The sequence below is a fragment of the Acanthochromis polyacanthus genome, chromosome 14 (genome assembly GCF_021347895.1).
Source record: "Acanthochromis polyacanthus isolate Apoly-LR-REF ecotype Palm Island chromosome 14, KAUST_Apoly_ChrSc, whole genome shotgun sequence".
In the NCBI taxonomy this organism is placed as follows: Eukaryota; Metazoa; Chordata; class Actinopteri; family Pomacentridae; genus Acanthochromis; species Acanthochromis polyacanthus.
In genome coordinates, this window is record NC_067126.1 from 9,250,150 (window position 1) to 9,270,077 (window position 19,928).

Here is a 19,928-nt window from a genome sequence, read left to right on the forward strand (position 1 = left end):
TGGTGTTGCATTCCATTGTTTTTTTTTAAGAACGCAGTTTGTCCAAAGGCCGTCCTTTTGAACTGTACCCAGTCACCTTTGGCAGATGCTCTAATCCGACTGTCACTGCCCGGATCCTCTAAGAGGCTAATTTGAATTTTAATGCCATTATGGCACTACTTTGTGTGCCATGAGCCATTTCTCTCTTGGCTTCATAATCGTCTTCAGTCCTTAAGTTTTATAAAACTGTAAATATTATTGTTCCAGCAGATTTTAGTCTGCATAAATGTTTGTTGCTTATTGACGTGAAGTTGAATTTGAGTTGAATTCTCGCATTGGGGCAGTGATTTGTCTTCAACTATTAAAGTCTTGTTGTTTGTTGCTGTTGGTTGTTGGGCGTCAATTAAGGCAACTATTTAACTTTATGAATTTGTTGCAGTCTGTGTGTTTTAAAGCGGCACTAAAGCTTGATTTATACTTTTTATTGACTATTTGCTCTCACATGGCTGTCACACTTTCCCACGCAAGCTACATCCACGCTAATACGATGCGTTTAAGCACAGTTTCAGTAATGGTTTCATGTTATACGACCGTTTATGTGTAGGTGCTGGTGTAAACATGAAGCAGGGGTTGGTTGCTTCGAGCAGCAGTGGAGAAAAGTACAACCACAGATTTTATTTAACTGCACACAGCTGCCAACATCGACTACGCTGACTGTAATTGATTATTTGTTTTAAATTAACGACCTGGTAATCAAAGCTGATGTCCATTACGTGACAACAGTGTGACAAATCCAGGAAAAACATGTAGTGACATTTAAAACCAGCCAGAAAGCGAACATGAGTTTCTGCGTCATTGCTTCTTAAAGCCTCAGTTTGTGGCCGTCTCGACGAGAACACAGCCCCATGGTTTTTAGGCTTAAACAGGGTCAGTGGCTTTTCTAAAAGTCTCTGTTTTTAGAGGGTCAAAATTAGTTGTGTTGACGCTGGGAGCAAACGTAGCAGAAGTTATGTGTTTTAACATGAAAACGCATTTATGCGGATTTATCCTGCGGGGTAGCCGGGGGCTTTTTGAGTCTGTCGATCTGAGCAGAGGTCGCAGGGCTGCAGAGTCAGGCCTCACTCACCATGAATGGCAGCTGTGGCTGTGCCAGCTTTTTGGGTCCGGGTGTATGAGCGGCCCGCGAGGCCCGGTGGGAATGTGTTAGCGGGGGGAAGGGAGGATGTCATGACCGGCCCTCGAGGATGGATTACGTCAACTTGAGCCTGAGGCCCAAAGGAATGCTGAGCTGTCAAATGGTGAATGTTACTTCATAGAACTAAACCCAGACAGACACTGACCCAGTGTTACTTGCCAGCCCATGCTAGCTTGTAATGGTTTAAAAAACACAAATAGTTGTTTGCTTCTATTTCAGTCTATTCCAGAATACAAAAATATCTCGTCATAAATATGATGCTGCAATCATAAAATCTCAAGTAGTCACCATTTGGCATCCATGTCAGGAATTAAAATATGGTTAAAATGGGACAGCTGGCTTATTGGGACAGCTAAGCTTTGAGTATGAAAATGAATATGTAAAGTAACCCCAAACCAATGCTAATGGGTCAGTATATAATTGGAGGACTTTTTGTATCATAGTTGACATTTTTGCTGTTTTCAGGCCTAAAATCAACATGTCCGCCTATAACCAAACACCACATGGCATTTTTACAGAAAGATTCTTCTAAATTATTATATGTATAGGTGAGTGAAATTGAAAGTTATTTATAAAGATATTCTAATGTGACATGCAATAAATCCACGCTTGACTCACACTACTTTATATTAAATAAACCAAAGCCTTGGAGTCTTGCCAGTCCTTTCTTATGGAGGAAGTGACATCATGTGGAGCAGGTCATGTGATTTAGAATCAACAGACTTCCTTAAGAGGTGTTTTTGTAATGTGTAACTTAGTTGAAAATGATTTCTCGGACAAAGATACAATTTGTTATTTTCCATATAAAATGTGATATATTGCCTAAAAAGAACTATCTGCCATGATTATCTCAAATTAATAAGAACACAATCAAAACTATTTTTGAATAAGCTGATTTTATTATTGTTTAGCTAATTAGAAGTTGGTTGTTAAATTTGGATGGTTATTTGACATTTTAGTGATATCCAGTCTTTTTTTTTTTATTAATAAGTGATTGTTTCTGTAATAAATAATTTTGGAATTTGTAAAGACATGATCACAGTGAACATTACTTTATTTACTTTAAATAAAAATGTATGCAAGACATATCTCATGGACTTCAAAAGTCCTTCAATCATATATTGACCCTTATGCTAATAATAAAGAAAAAAAATCACATTGGTATGATTTCATAAAAATGAGACATCTCATACAGTAACAGAAAAATTAGATTTTTGTTCAACCTGTATGCATTGAAATCCATCCATCCATCCATCCATCCATCCACCCATCCACCGGTCCACCGCTTTATCCTCATTAGGGTTGCGGGGGGTGCTGGAGCCTATCCCAGATGACTCGGGGGAAGGCAGGGGACACCCTGGACAGGTCGAATGTTGACATTACATCTCTAATTTATCCGTTTTGGCAACAAAATAAACAATGTCCTGTTTTGACATTGAGGATGTCCCTGACATGTCTCTCAAGCAGCAAAGACTGAACAAGAAACACAAACCAGGAAATTAGCCCCTCTCACAGTGGCTAATGCTATGCTAACAGCTAGCAACTACAGTAAGTTAGAAGTCAGCCACAGTCACCTGAAACAGAGCCTGGATAACAATAATTAAGATCTGGACCTTAGTGGGCAAAAAAAGAGAACAAACAATGAAATATTAAGAAAATAGAGCAGCAGACGTAACAAACTGATCAGTCTCAGTGGATCCCACATAAACAGAGGAGATAATTTAATCACTCCTGTTTCTGTGGTACATATGCAGCTATAGTCACCCTCGTTAATGAAGAAGTCTCATTATGAATGACATGTTCTGTACTGTCACATGCTGTTAAAACATTACATTTAATGAATATCAGCTCCAATATCCGTTGTAGAACTTTCTTGATTATCAGTGATTGGTTATAAAGTCATTGTTTCTGCATGTCGCAGTAAAAAGGTTAATGCTTATAGAATTGGGAGCTCCGGTGCTGGGATGATTTTGTATATTCATTCCCGAACACAAACTTTCATTGCCTTATTCTCGTTGTATGTATTATGAACAGAGGGAGTAGTTGATCCTCAGGCTGCCTTCTGTTGTGTGTTGCTGAATAGCTTCAGTCCGGATTGAGGGAGGAAAGGGTGAAGGCAGAACAGCAAGGGGAGGGAGAGGGGGAGGTACCAGATAAACCAGGCGATAGGGGAGGAGGGAGCTGGGGGCAACGAGTTCAGTCTGTGTGTGTGTAAGATGTATATGTATGTGCATGTGGGTGTCGCACACGGTCAGCAGCGAGCTCAGTGCTCGGCTGCTTCATACAGGAGAAGGCTTCATGCTGACATGCAGTTGCTATTGTTGTCATAGCTACACAGTGAGTGGCTTCAATTGGAAACTTGTGTTTGTTTTTGTTTTTTTAATTTGCTTTTGTCTCTGTAGACTGTTGCGGTATTGTGAAGGGAGGGAGAGAAAATGATTTGTTAACATGACGGCAGGCTGTCAGTGTTGCAGCTCCGGGCTTTCATACATGTGAAGATATTGCAGATATAATGTTGTTGAAATCTCATCTCTTGTATACAATGTTTCTCTGCAATTTTGGTACTGTTTACACTACTGTTCAAACGCTTGGGCTAAAGGCCCTGTCACAGTCTAGTGTTTAGAGCCAGCGTCTGAGGAACGTATGGACTTTTTGGGAATACGCTGACATGCGCTGAAACACGCTAGGGATACGCTGGAATATGTTTCTAGTACGCCGGGGTACGTTGGTGTACGCTGATGTACGCTGACGGCCAAAAAATTTTTTGAACATGAACAAAAATTTTCAGCGTATGCCGACATATGAATTTTACGCTCTTCATACGTTCCTCATACGCTGAACACACTAGAGGTACGCTGAAGGTACGTTACATATACGTTGAGTACGCTTCTCATATGTTGAAATTGAGTGGGTCAGGAAACCTAGCATTAGAAGAGCATATAATGAACGTGTGTCTAACGAATGGCTAACGTTATGATGGTAGTTCTAACGACAGTCTAACGTACTCAACTTATGCCTAACATGTTCTGAGCATACAGCCAACTTATCCCATGTGTATTACATGCGTATTTCCAGCGTATGGGGGGTATATAAAGTCTCACATTTCCAAATCTGTATCAGTTTGTACCAGCAGTCCAGAGATGGAGGTTGCTGTGCTGCAACATCACCAAGATTTGTTACAGTTAGTAGTTGAGTATGCTAGACACAGAAGAAGAAGGCGTAGAATGAGACGTGCAATCTGGGTGAAACCTTGGATTGGAAGGTGGCGTCAATTTGGCCTTTATGACCAGCTTATGGTTGGATCGAGAAATGAAGATCAGAGAGCCTTCAGGAACTTCCTACGCATGCCTCCAGAAATGTATGATAAACTGCTGGACAGGGTTGGTCCCAACATCACCAGCTGTGTACGCTCCTCATACGTTAGGCTGACGTTCCGCATATGTTTCTCATACGTCGGAGGTACGCTGATATAGGTTACTCATACGTCGGTATACGTCCAACTCAAATACACATCACATCACATACGCTGACATACGCTACTCTTACGCTACTCATACGCTGACGGTACGCTAGGCTCACGTTACTCTAACGGTCATTAACCGAAAATCAACCACATACGCTGAAAAGTTGTGCGTATAAACAATTTTTCGGAATATTCGATACGTTCCTCAGACGCTGGCTCTATACGCTAGTGTGTGACAGGGCCCTAACTTAGAAATGTCCTTATTTTTGAAAGAAAAGCTTTTTTCCTAATAAAAAATAGCATTAAATTAATCAGAAATCCAGTCTAGACATTGTTTATGTGGTAAATGACTATTCTAGCTGGAAACGGCTGATTTTTAATGGAATATCTCCATAAGGGTACAGAGGAACATTTCCAGCAACCATCACTCCTGTGTTCTAATGCTACATTGTGTTAGCTAATGGTGTTGAAAGGCTCATTGATTATAAGAAATCCCTTGTGCAGTTATGTTAGCACATGAATACATGAGTTTTCATGTAAAACATGAAATATTCTGGGTGACCCCAAACTTATGATCGGTAGGGTGTATAATATCGTCTTTAACTGCCCTTATACCCCAGTCTTTTGAGCAGCTGTAGCAGTGAATTTTCCCCACTGTGGGATTAATAAAGTTTATGTTATTGTATCTGCAGGCATAACTTATGAATGACAATCATTTTGCTAAACGTTACAATAAAGCATCCCCAAATAGCTACTCTTTCTTCACAAACTGTGCAATAATTTGAAGACTTGATCTTTCCAGCAGTATAACTCTTATATCCACATTCAGTTATTTCTGTGTCAATTTCTGTAACACTTTGGCTCTTGTTGGGTTAATGTGCTCTCTGTTTGTGCTATTTATGATCAGCCGCAGATGGTTTTGTTTTGAAAAACATGACACTGTGTAATTTTGGTGTTTAAGAAGATTAAAATCTTTTTTTGTGTGTGAATAATAACAAAACCCACACATTATGGTGGTTTCTGGTTGATTCCTGAACTTTCAGATTTACTTTTTAAGAAATCAGAAATAAACCGAGCTGTTGGTTATTTGGATCAGCTGCTATCACTTTAATTTTACTCCATTATTGCATTATTTTTTGTTACACATCGTTAGGTGTATTGACTACTCTCGAATGAATGACAAATATCATGGGCTTACCCTGGCACTATGGGGGAATGTGTGAATGCAGCCGTGAGGAACATTAATGGAAAAGTGACCTTTGTGTGAAAGGAGCTTGAATGTCTCGATTGCCGCCACTTTAACCTATTGATGAACCCAGCAATGTTCCATATCCCATGTCTGAAAGGGGCTTTAGAAAAGTTAGTTGGCATCGAGAGTGTAAAGTTTTGGAGTATTCAGTGTAGCATGAAGCTTTTGGTCTTCTAACAGAAAGTGCAGAGTCAATCATGAATCTACTGAGAGGATGGTTCAGTTTCGTTCGCGTGGAGTCGCATAAGGTGCTTTATCTACAGTCTGTGCATTACTTACAGTAGATGGTGGTCTGCACACCACTGAGTTTGGAGAGGCAAAGTAATTAACTGCAGCAAAATGTCTTTTAGCCAGCTAAACAGAGGTCCAACCAGTGTACGCTGTATTTGCAATATTTTCTCAAACAGAGACATTTCCTGAGGCACTACCTTGTCTGAAGCGCTCAGTATTCCTACATGCAAACATACCCATATCATGCACTGTATTATGATTCATATTAGTTGTTGATTAGAGCTCCAGCAGTGTAATATAACGCTACAATACAATGCACAGTTATTGAATGGTTCAAAAAATGTAGTGCCAAAGGAAAGGACTGAGAGAGTAGTCTAAATATAGCATATGCTTCAAGTGATAGTGATAGTTTTATTTATGGTTTTTATAGCTGGACCTCTGTTTAGACGGTTAAAATAAATTTTGCTGCAGACCTCAAAGGAAAGCAATTCTCCTGCGTATCAGAAGTTTTGACATCCCAAAATTGATTTTAGCTGGCGCCAATGGAAAAATGTGCAAAAAAAAGTGTAACAAAACCTCTTTTCTTTAACCCACGTGTTTCATTTTTTTTCAGAAACACATGGGTTAAATGATCAGAAATAACTGGTAGAAGCATAGATTTCTGTCAGATAAGGTGACAGGGATTTACTGAGTGTGTTTTCTGTCATTCGTAGTCACCCCCAGCTCATCGGCCTGTTCTGAGCCAGGAAAAAGCCTCAGCACATAGTTTAGTTTTCCTGCCAGCTGTCCCTTTATGCTATTCCAAACTGGGCTCGTGATAACTGCCAGCTACTTTCAGTAAAACTCTGACCCCACTTCAAAGAAACTATCCCTTTAATCAAGCATACCACCTCAGATCATATTTCATTTTCTTGCTTTATCGATGCCCCAGAATATGAGGAGCAGGTATCAAGCATGACGTTGCCGATCCATATTAAGTATAATTTCTTCATCAGTGCCATTATTAAATGTTGTTATTCCGCTCTCAGTTACAGTTCAAATCCATTTATTCAGTCACAGCTGCCTCAGTTTTTGGCACAGCAACAAATAGCTGTGCTGTAGTGACCTTAAATGAACTTTTCTGAGGTCAGAGATACACAGATGATCAATTTGGGTAGCAGAGAACGCTGCTATCAGAGCCCTATTTGGTATCATTATTGGAAAGATGCTTTTTTTGGTAAAAGAAAAATCTTTACAGCCCATATAGCAGTACTGATTCCTTTGATCTGGGACCATAGTTGTCCTGAGAGTAGGCTAGACTAGCACCTGGGTTTGCAGCACGAGAAATAAAACCTGAACTGCAACATGTAAAGGCTGCATTATACTTCAGCAATATCTTTGATTAATTTAAATTTCACAAACTGCCTGCAGCTGTTTGGACTGCAGAATCACAGTGCAAATGTTTTTTTCCCCCCTCTTCTAATTCTAAATATGTTTTATGAAAGCACAATCATGTTCCATTCATTGTAGTCATTTCCTTGCCCCACATCAGCTCATAATTTGCTGACTTGAGCAGGCACTTACATGTGTGATTACCTGAGCAGAGCAACAAATCTGATTGCGTAGATTTTGCATGTCACAGACTACATGTAAATCTGGGTTTTCCCTACTGCAGTCTGGCAGTTGCAGCTAATGCACACAAACGTCTTTAAACACCATACCAGCAATGATCAAAGCGGTTGAGAAGTGTACTTTATTATTTAATTATAGAAATGTATTTCAAACAAGGATAATGAGAATAATTTGAACATTTCTATATGCCTCTGTAAGCAAATTTTTTTATCTGTAGTCCTTGGCCAAATGTTGAAAACACAGCAAACTCAATCTACATCACAGCTTGCACACAAAACATGAAATTCTATATGTTTTAAAATGATATATTAATCTGTATTAATTCATCCAATTGCAAAGCCTAAACGTTGCAAAACAAGCAAAACAAAAAACAAAAAAAAACAGCAACTAGCCATCGTTTTTTCCCCCAACATAGAGCCATTTTTTGCAGGTTTTAGCCAAAAATTAAAGGAAAACACCAGTGCCAAAATGATAAGAATTGAGACCGATTTGAAGTTTAATCAGAAATAGCAGGCAATGCACAGTTTCTCTGACTTATTGTCTTTACTGTACGCAGCCTGATCATGCTTAGTCCCTCCTCAAAGAAAAAAACATGCTATTTATCAAATATAATAGTTACTGAAGGCTCGTTTTTGTCATTTTTGCATCATTTCAGCGGCAGCTTGTGGAAATGAATGCTTTTTCACATTTTCAGCATCTGGCTAGAATGTATCTCAAAGTACTTCCACAGATGGTTTCAAAAATGGAATCTAAATCCACTTTTTAATGCTTTTCTGTAACACTTACACTGTTGGCTACAGTATTTACAGTGATGCGTGTCTGAATTGTCACCTTATTGTCATTAATGATGTGTTAAGTCATACTGGTGAACCTATCTCTGATTCCAGCTGATTAAAAGTCATTACTGCAGCAACAACGATAATACTTCTGGGTTTTTTCATCTAAATATTTCTGTTAAAGTGTGTCACTTTCTTTGTCCATTTCCAGGGCAATCAAGGCATTCCAGGAGGTGCTTTACATCGACCCCAGTTTCTCCAGAGTTAAAGAGATTCATCTGAGACTGGGGCTCATGTTTAAAGTCAACACAGACTACGAGTCAAGCTTAAAGGTAAATCTGAATGGTTATGTGCAGTTTGCATTTATGAAATTTTACAGAGCTCACAACTTCACAAAAGAAATTTCACTTGGAGCACTAAATCTGACACCCTGTCGTGGTTGGATGTAATTTATAGTGTAAATTACAGTGGTTTGGGTAAGCAATTATTTGATTTTGAATACAGATTGCTGGTTGAAACCATGCAATTATCAGCAATAAGCAGCATATCTGACCAAAGGTTAAAGCTAAAAGTCGTCTGTGATTTTCCAAATTCATGCCGTCCTTGTTGTTTTGATGGTATCTCATGTAGTAATGCTCCATCACTTTTTTTTTTTAGATCACCAGAGGCAACACTTTTAAAAATGATATCACAAATCAAATGCCAGTATCTGCTACAAAAGTCGCAATAGGATATTTTCTCCAAATTGTTGAGCCATGATTTATTCTGATGATTTTTACCGTCACTAAGCTGGTAAAACTATTTTAGATTTTGGATCAGATTAAATTGGTGTCATGAGGCTCCAATCTGCAGCAGAATGGACACATTTTGTGGCTATTTTTATTTAGTAAACAAGTATGTTGTGGTGCAGCTGCAAAATAAATGGATGTTTATAGCGAAAATGACGAAAATATCTTTTTTTATTGACTTCCGCGAGTTTATTTCCATTCATCATTGTGGGGAAAAAACTGTGGAAAGCGGGTCAATGGGCAAATTTTAAAGAAATATTTCAGAAAATGTTGGACATATGAAGGTAAAATTTTGCAGATATCTTTATAAATATCCATATTTTATGCTGTAGAATTCCAGGTAAATCAGAGGAAGGTGCAGCAGAAGTTCTGGTGGCTTCTGATGGACTAGTAATGTTAAGAAGAAAGGCATTCTCTGCTGCGGTCTAACTCCATTTTCAATACGGATTTAGCCGCAGGCAAACTGGCAACTATGTGCAAACTATCTTGATACTGTTGTCATAGCAACATTTGCGCCGGTGCAGTAATACTAGCAGCTAACGTCGGAGCCCTGCTGTTAGCGTTTGGTAGCCTGGCAGTCTCACTCTGCTTCATGCACACACAGCTGATAAGCCACGAGCTGACGGCCGAAGTCACTGGAGACAGAAAGTGCAGCTAAAACAAGAAATATGTGTCCTGACATGAGCGGTTAGCAGAGTTGTCTTGGCTCAGGGAATCATTTTCCACTCATGCCGGTGTGTATTGCAAACCTGATGTGCATCCACAGAAGCCGTCTCGCTGCCTAAATAGACTTGACCTCGCGAGTCCCTTAGTTGGACAAAGACCGGCGGATCATCTGTCCTGTCTGTCTGCACACTTCTGACACCTGTGAGCCTCAGACGGTAACGACGAGCTTTCTGACTGCAACCTATGGATCTATTGTTGTCTGAGAATCTAGGATCCCTTCAGGGTTAGACGGCTATCTGATCCCGGGCTTTGTGCTGCTCCAGACATTCTGTCACACCAGGTTTTATTATGTATTATCTTAATACGGCGGAATACTATGAAGCCCTGCGGGGCATTGTTTTCCATATAAAGAGAATAATTCCTATTAACTATGTAGCTGTCTAATATCTTTGCAGGAGTTTATCATCATTAAGGTTATTATTACCTATTAATATTTAAGTTTGAATCTCTGACACAGTTTAAATAGTTTTAAAGGGTGACTGATTGATCGCTATGCTCTCCTCTGAGGAAATGCCACCGTCTGTGGTGTTACCAACAGCCTTCCTGGATTATTCCCTTGTCTTTGGCAGCGTAAGATGCCACCTACCTGTTAACTGTGCTGCATTTTCACAACTGTGAACTGGTCCAACCTGATGGAGGCTCTTGGGTTGAACTTATTTCATGTTTTCTGAACATTTCCAGCTCCAAAATAACTGACACCATGGCAAAGAAGTTGTCACTGTGGCTGAAGTTCGCTCAAACCAGTGGACTAAACTTTTTGTCAGTGTTTTACAGCTCAGTTATTTAAAAAAAAATCTACTTTTTGATTGTCCACCAGTGAAATTCACATGTTGCAGCAGCTACATACACTTAAATCACAGTAGGAAGAAATACAAAAAGTCAAATAAAGATAAAAATAAAGCTTTATTAAACACTACACACACCTTTCACAAATACATATGGGATAATGGATTAATGTGTCTAATGTATCTTGTCTCATTTTTCATTGTTAATTGGTTGATAATTTTTTTTCAGTTAATCACTTAGTTTGGTCTGCCAGGTGTCAGCAAAGGACAAAAAAAATGACAGTGTCTCTTGAATCCCGAGGTGATGTCTTTAAATGTCTTTTTTTTTGTCCAAAATCCAAAAGATATTCAGTTTACTGTCATTCAGAAGTTAAAAAAAAACTGTAGAACTTCTGTGTTTAAGAGGCTAAACTCAGAGATTTTATTAAAAAAAAATACTCCAATGAGTTATTCAGTTATTGAAATAGTTGCCAATGGGTTTGACGGCTAATTGATTAGTCGTTGCAGCTAGAATTAGATAGCCAAGTGTCCTGTGATTTGGAAGTGAATGAATGCAAGTATTATTCAGTTTACAGTCACATTTAAGAGGCTGGAAAATGAGTCAACCCAGTTCATTGGTTATGAAAACATTAGGCAATGACCGTTGACAGTTTGGCAACTAATCAATCAAGCGTTGCAGCTCTATGAAGGATAAAATCTAAACCCTGTAGCATAACTTGTGTGTGTTCTTTTCCTCAATAATTCTTGTGCTGGATCACCAATTGATATATTTTCAGAAATCATATGCACAGCTTACTATCTTTCAGTGTAGAATAACCAGGTTGGGATGATGTGATATGCTGTAAATTCTCGCTTTTTATGATTATTTAGAATTCATTTATGCTAATAAGGCTGCAGGCAGAGAGCAGTTGGTGCATGGTGGAACATTTAGTTCCACAGATGACGTAAAGACAGTAGGCGTTATTTTCTTTGGTTTGCGACCGCGCAAATATTTATTGCGAGGGATTGCATCTACCAAGCATTCACAATATTTTGTCTGCCTTTTAGCAGCTACATTATAAATACGTTTGCATGCATCTCTGTGCTTTTGATGCTACAGTGTCGAGCTAAGTAAACTGCACGTGCTGCACGTCCTCAGTCTGTCTTGAACGCTCCCCCTCCCTCCCCTCTCGTTCCTGGATCACCGCCATCGACACACACACACCCACCAACACAATCTCACACACACGACCGGCCCAGTTATCTACAGGGAGGGGTGAGCAGCTGAGATTGAATAAAGGTAAGGGAGAGAGAGGGGAAATTGTTAGCCGAGACAGTTTTCTGCAGATGATGAGTGTGGGGAAGGGTGCTTTTCCTTTGGAGCAAATTGGATTGAGGAAGCTGTTATGCTTCCCATTTGTATGAGGATATTTTTAAGCTAATTAGGAGCCAACCGCCGCACTGCAACTCATATTCCCCCAGCATGCACAGACAGACTTCATTCCATCAGTGGCGGCTAATTTAGCCAAAGTGAGACGAGGAAATGAGGCTCCTGCGCCGTGTGTCGCAGGTGATGAGTTGGCCGTCTCTGTAGAGCCACAGAGACGAGCTTTGAACTGAGGAAGGAGGTGAGATAGAGGGGAAGGAGGGGGGAGAGGAGGTGTATGCCTGCCTGTTCCAGCTTTGAGGTATTGTGTGTCATCTCTGTGCACTCTCCACTGCAGCCGTCTGCTGAATAGTAATCAGTGACACCAGGATAGGAGAGGGGGAAGGAGGGAGGCGAGAGAGAGAGGGAGGGAGAGAAAGATAGCAGAGAGAGTGAGGAAGGCGAGACATGGGGAGGGAGGTGGAATGCCAAGCTGACAATCCTGCTGCATTATCTGCCTGGTGGTAGAGCAAGTGTGAAAGGAAAGGAAGGGGAAAGGATAGAAGAGGGATCCACAGGAGGATGCTGAGGGGTTTCCAGGAGGAGTGAGATGTGAAAGCGATCTAGGTAAACGCATTTATGTGTGTGTCTGAGCGCTGACATTAAGGCATGTGGCTGTGATGAGGGATGTTTGGTGGCTCGTAGCTCTGCTTTAAAAGGGAGTTTATTCTGAGCAGGCTGCGCACGTGCGAGCATGGCCCTGGGTGAAGCATGCAAAGGAGGATCCAGCTGGACGGCGTTTGATTTTTATCTGTCTGACATTGAGCGTCTGCTGTGAGTGTCGGTGGTTGCAGCTATCGTTTAGCCTAGATGGCAGATACATGATGTTTGCCTTTAAGGTTACAGCATTTTCTCTAGAAATCCTCTACAGCTGACTGGCGGCAACAGCCAGTACAGTCTGTTCCAGTGCTGTGTGCTAGATTGGTGTGAGCAGTTCCTGGTTTCAGGAAGAGTTTTTCCTGACCCAGATACTACTGAAGCCTTTTCAAATGCATTGAAAGCAGCATGTGGCTGCATTAGTAGCTGCAATGGAACCTGTCACCTTGAAGCCACCTATGGATCAAAGTGCTGCAGGATCAAGCACCTTGATGGAGTTTTTTTTTTTTTTTTTTTTTTTTTTAACACATCTATCAGATCTGTTTTGCATATTTGTGACACCCTGAAGCAGTAATCAGAATAATGGAGGCTTACCTACATGCCACCATCTGAGGGAGGGATTAGAGTTGAATGGCAGCCCTAAGGGGGTCAGGAGAAGCCAGAAGAAACACCTCCAAGCCCTGCCTCTGAAGCTGGGCGGCGCACCCACGGGCTAATCTGATCAGTGACCCTGGATGGAGATATTTCCTAGTAGTGTGCCACGCCTTGTCAGCCCGGCTAAGCCTCTGCAGACAGCTGCCTTACCCAGCAGCCCTGCCTTTAGTTCAGATGATGGAACAGGATGCCATTAATACCTCTGGATATCAGTGTCTTGTTTTGTTTTCTGGTTGGACAGGAGAGAGGAGAGGAGGTTGGAGCAAGCTGAGTGATCCGGAGATATCTATGGTTCAGCCCCTCCGGCTATCAGTGTGCTCTCATGTTACGGTCACAAGGGTTCATTCAGAGTTTGTTGTGAAACTGTCGGGGCTTTCAATGAAGCAAAAGGAAAAAAAACTGCTTTTCTCCTTGGTTTCCTGAAAAGCGTAAAGCCTCTTAAACAATCCAGTGCTTTGTGTTCTACAACTGTAATTACTCGAAGGAATTAGGTGCAGTTCATGTAGATATTAGTATTGCTAAAGTTTATGCATCTTCATTCATAATAATTCTTTTTCTCTCTTTGCAGCATTTTCAGCTGGCTTTGATCGACTCCAATCTCTGCACTTTGTCCAAAGCTGAAAGTAAGTAGCACTGCTCTAATTATCACAGCCCACTTGGAGAGCTGCTACATTCTGCTGTGCTCTGTAGTCTGAGATTTGATGCACCACCTTGTCAGTGATATATCCCACATATTGAGAGGGCATAGGAATATTTCTACAGAGCAATTTCTCCTCTCTGCTGCTGTTTCCCTGCTGACTCTGCCCAAGACTGGGGTTGCCTAGGAGACAGCACAAGGAGAGACAGAAAGAGCTGGAAGTGCTTGCAAGCACATTGCACAGACACACTGTGATTTCAGATTACATGTACACTCTGGGGAAAGTGTCGTACTCCCCCTCCCATCTGTGCTCCATACTGTTGGCAATCTGTACCCACTGAGGTCCATTGGGTAAATGTGTAATATCTCACGTCTTTTGTAAACCCTAATTCTTCTCTCCTTTTTTTTTCTCTCCCCAGTCCAGTTCCACATCGCTCATTTGTATGAGATCCAGGTAAGCCATAAGTTAAAAATCATTTTTATTCAATTTAATGTGACAGCTCGAAATGTTTTGCATAGTAAATTAATCAGTAGGCTTTAATCACTGCAGGTTTAGAACAAAGGTTAGGTGCTGTAAATGGTCCAGATCTGGAATGAAGAATGCTCATAACGTCTCAGAATCAGACTAATTCCTGGGTAGATTTTCTGTGGTGCACACGAGGAAGTATCTGGGTTGTTGATGAAATCAGTGTGAGGGATAACCTCCTGAACCAGCATTCATTTGGTCAATATTTGTGCAATACTTCTGTCTCTTTAATAGGAAATGTTCTTTCAAGATGCACAAAGTTGCTTTTGTAATGTTGAATAGGATCTTTTTCCCCCGATGCTCATTGTTGTTGAGCTTAAAATATTTCTTAACCTTCTGACCCCCAATAGATTTGGAAGCTGTGTTATCTTTAGAAAAAGATTAAATGAAAACATTAATTAGACCCTCCAGAAAAACGCGATTATGCGATCGCATGAATTCCCGCATTAATCACCAAGATGCCGCTGATTATGCGGGGGTCAATTATTTCCCAAAAGGCCGCATAGTCCCCGCAAAACGGCGCATAATTCCCGCAAGAATCTCACATTTCCACGAAAAAAAAAAGAGAAATATGCGGGTCCCGCTTGATTTCACAATTTCCGCATAAACTGAGAAAACTATAACCAATATAAATGGAGTTGTGAGTGAGTTTTTATGTGACGCCTGGCCTGACATCATCAGTTCGAGCATTCACACACACACGAGAAGCACGAGCTGATGCGGAGCGCGGCGCCAGTGTTGCCAACTTAGCGACTTTCTCCCTAAATCTAGCGACTTTCCAAAGCGTCCTAGCGACTTTTTTTGTCAAAAGCGACTAGCCACAAATCTAGCGACTTTTTCTGCCGTTTTGGAGACTGACAGGAAAACTGGGATCATTCTGCAGTTACTGTTTTCAACAAGCAGCAGGTGCTGCCGTGAGCTTCTCCCCCTCTCAAAGCACAGACTGTCAGTCCAGTAACCCCGCAGCAGTCCCAGTGTCTGATTAGAGGACACATCCCTCCGCGGCCAGACGGCAGGTGAATCACGCATATTTTTGCATATTTCACAACTATTCGCATACGTTGCAACTTTCCGCAATTTCCCGCAATTTCCCCGCATAAAATGGCATAAAAACCCAGCATATTTATTCGCATAATCAAGGATTTTAGCCCGCATAATCAAGGATTTTAGCCCGCATAATCAAGGATTTTTGCCCGCGTTTTTCTGGAGGGTCTAATTAATTGGAGCCAAACTGTAAAAAACATCGGATGTTCAACTTTGTGAGGGACTGTGGATGTATAGTATATCGTTCTGTCAGGGGAAAAATAGCAAAAAATAAGCTTAAAATTATGATTTTTATAGAAATCACTTTGTCCTACATATCTCAGTTATAAATATGTGAAATCTACAATGTTTGCATCAGATCGTGTAAAATAAAATGAAAAAAACATGATAAAAATTCAGCACTCCACCACAACTGAAACCAAAAATGCAGAGATTCAGAAATTCATGAACAAATTAGAGAGGCTGAGAGGAAACTTACACAAACTACAAAATAAGTGCAGCGTTTCTCAAAAAGCAGTGAACAGAAGAGCTAGATGTTGGAAGATAGATTCATTTGATTTGTATAAACTAAAAACCTGTGCAGTAAAATATCTAAATTACTGAGAATTACCTTTTTTTCAATGTTGGTAAAGCATGCGGGCACTTGGAAAAATGTCGTACATATTGATAACATTTTTCAAAATATTTGTATAATTAAGTAATAAGGTGTAGGACTTTATATTGCAGTGAAAAATGAGCCCACAGTGAGTAAACATGCAACAGGAGCAGTAAAACACAGAGAAAGTGTTTGGGGTTCAGAAGGTTAAGTACTGCAACATTGTGCTCCTTTTCTCTTGAAGGTTTTCCTCCTGTCTGATAAAAGTTCATATTTGTTTTATCGTTAATGCTGTTGAAGAAATGGGTGTTAGCTGTCAGCTCTCATGGTCTCTTTGAAACTCTCGAGGACCTGTGGTTGCCTGTTTCAGGAAACAAAGTGTATAATTATTGAGCGATAATGTATCTCGCCTTGACATATTCACACATGAGCTGTTCTGTTGCAGTGTGGACCAGGCAGTGGTTCGTAGGTCATTCTCTTGGCTGAAGTCACTGAATTAGGTTACCACCTCTCTCTAATTTTATATTTGATTTAATTGTAATGTATTTTTAATCCTGCAGATAGTAGCTCACCATAACTCAAAATGCACATAGGAAGATATTCAATTTACTGTCATACAGGAGTTAAAAAAGTGGGACATGTTCATATTTGAGAAGCTGCAATAAGAGAATGTAGACTTTTTTCCTTTGAAAACATTACCAAAATTGAGTATTCCATTATTAAAATAGTTGACGATGAATTTAATAGTTGACAGCTACTTGATTAATGGTTGCAGATGTAATTAAATTGCCAAGTGTCATATAATTTTGAAGTCAATAACCCTTTTGCTGAAGTAAGAGTGAAGTCTTCCTGCTGGAGGTATTATGTTTTAATGCTAATTTAGAGAAAAAAATCACACAGTGACAGATGTCTCCTAGAATAAAATGTGGAAGTGGTGATATTTTACATCTAAAAGATTAACTTCACTGTGATTTCGTAATGCCCTGCAAAAAGCACTTTGTGGCCATTATTCAACACCATAACTGAGCAACAGCAGAAGAGATTGTGACCATAATTCTCAGTTGGTTTGGACACTGAATTGTTCATCTTGGGTTATAAAAACAGGAAATCTTGCCACATCTGTTTTATGAGGCAGATTTGAGGAGAGGGATGAGCGAATCCAAAAGTTTGAATCAGACACAAAAATACATTTATTAGCACAATGTTTCAGTGCTAGAACTTGGCCAGGCAAATTGTTTAGTGCAAAAAGAGAAGCCATCTTGAACAGGAAGTGACTGGGATTCTGCCACCAATGAACTTTGTCCACATCACACAGAAGAGTTTTAAAAGATTTGTCTGAATTATAAACATAACAGAAAGTTATTGACATAATATGGGTAAAATCCTAGGATATGGATGCTTACAGTCACATCTGTAGCACGTTTTGTATTTTATAGCTTCTTGTGGTACAGGAGCTATGCTGATTGAAGGCAGAGCTAAATCCACTCTTGATTTAAAATGGCTAATCTTGGTTGCCCATCTTGGATTTGTGAGAACTATACACCAATTTGCCACAATATATAACCAACTGCACAGTATTATGTGGGTTCACAGACATGGTGGGGCATGGATATGGGACCTTTTGGGGTGTTCTGTGGTTCCTTGCACTAGGACATTGGCAGCGGATTCTTGGATTGTGAATTAGGGTCTTTGTGGGTCAGACTTGTTTCGGTGCTTGATTTGGGTTAGTTTGGAGGTGGTTCGACCCCTCGAGGTCTTGGTTGTGTTCCTTGAAATGTTCCTGAGCAGCAGTTTGTTTAGGACCCAGTGTTTCCCAGCAGAACTTTTCATTTTAATAATGTGATCAGTGTCATTTACTTCAGCTGTCAGTAGTTTTAACGTTGTGGCTGATCAGTCTATAGATTCGTTGGTCTTTCAGGTTGGAGATGTTTGTGACGAATCCATGTTTTAGAGTTTATAGCTTCTTTACAACATCTGTAGTTCAATCATTGTCTGTCAGAGCTATAACGGCTTTAAAAATCAACTTTATTGGCCCAACGTGTGAACAATTAACTAGATTTAGTTTTTTGTTTCTCTTAATTAACTTCCCCACTTCAGAGTCTTCTCTGCATGTTTTTTGAGTCTGTACAGATGTGAATATATTCTAGTTTTCTTTCAGTTTCATGTAAAATTTTAATTAAACTAAAGGGACCATTTGTCCTTCCTTTATCTTTTTAACCGAACCAAATGAAAGGCTTGTGTATAGATGAAGTATATGGATGTGATGTGACCTTCTGTCATCAAGCTGCTACTTGCGGCTGCTGTAGGTCCTCTAATTGAATCTGGCACTTTTATTGCATTATAACAGTCCTGGCAGTCAGTCCACAGTTTCAGCTGCGTTTGCCAAAGAAAATTGGCAAGTATCTCCAGCTATGGCCACATTAAACACCAAAGTCACTTGTCGCTTGTCGTCTTCTGATGTTAAAGTGCCTGTGTAACGCTGCTACCTCGGCTTGCCTGCTGAATGTTAATACAGAGGAAGCTACATCAGCATTCCTGAAGGCAGGCATGCTGTGATTCAGCTCACTATTAGAAATACCCAGGTTTACTCAAGTGCTATAAATAAAAGGGAAGAAATGAGGTTCTACATCTCATAGTTGTAAATCCCACAAGAGTGTGAGTGAAAGGATTTCGTTAGCTGGCACATGTCCAGAGACGTTGTTTAGTAGTACATTTTAAATGTAGTTAATCTGTGTGTTAGGTGTGCTAAACTGCATGAAGCCCATAACATGTTGACTTTCTCTATATTTTCACCCTATACAGTTACTAACGTCATTAATTATTCAGCATTGTTTTTTTTTTACACAGTTTATAAATGAGATTAATTAAACATTAAGTTAAATTTGCTTTCGTTTGATGGTAAGGTATTATTTTAATAACAGAGAGACTTGCAACCTGGTGGGTTTTCGATAGAGAAGAAAACTTGGTCACTAAACCCACTGTAGTAAAAGACTCCAGTATAAAATCCATATGATGAAAAATGTCCTTTAAGAAAAGTGCAATCCATACATAACTAAATTGTCAAGACTTCCACAAAGTAATGCTGCTTTTTCTCAGGAATCTCTCCTGGACAAAGTATTGCAGAAGCCACAAAAATGAAGTGAGCAGAGGTTTAATGCTTCTGTTCAGTGTGAATCAGTGATGCAGATCACAAAACCCACAGTACAAATCAGGTCTTAGCTTTTGAGTAATAGATTGGATAAATTTGGGAATTCGCCTTCAACAAGGCTGCACTTTTGTAAACTATATTTTGCTCTGATGGTTAAACTTTGCAGTTAATGTACAGTTCACATGGGCGTCAAACTGTGCGTCCGTACGGATCAGCTATGGTCTGTTGCACCACTAGTGTGAGCTGGTCGACTGGCCTGTATAGAGAAGGCTGGTTGAAGAAGGTTCTGGCTGCAGGAAGGCCGAATAAAACGTGTTGTGTGAGTTAATGGTGTCTGCAGGCTAACCCTGCTTGCAAGCTGTAGCTCATAGAGAGCAGGTGGACCACTGACAAAATAGTCTGTGTTTAAAGCATGAAGCTCGTAAGTTTTTATACATCGACATACAAATATCACCACTACTAAGGCTGCATGAATATGCACTGATTTGAGGGATGTAATCTTTTCAGTTGCACTTCTGC

The 19,928-nt window shown here is 40.1% G+C and overlaps 1 protein-coding gene across 3 annotated transcripts in view; it reads left to right on the plus strand.

Moving 5' to 3' along the window:
• Window positions 1–19,928, plus strand: part of kdm6a (lysine (K)-specific demethylase 6A) — a 76,068-nt gene that overhangs the window by 16,665 nt on the left and 39,475 nt on the right. For 2 of the 3 annotated variants that reach the window (XM_022201506.2, XM_022201507.2), the window contains exons 6-8: window positions 8,716–8,836; window positions 14,028–14,082; window positions 14,516–14,550. In XM_022201506.2, coding sequence (XP_022057198.1) covers window positions 8,716–8,836; window positions 14,028–14,082; window positions 14,516–14,550 — 211 coding nt within the window. Of the gene's footprint in view, window positions 1–8,715; window positions 8,837–12,547; window positions 12,776–14,027; window positions 14,083–14,515; window positions 14,551–19,928 lie in introns of those variants that run through there. The other variant, XM_051959020.1, reaches the window with a different exon arrangement.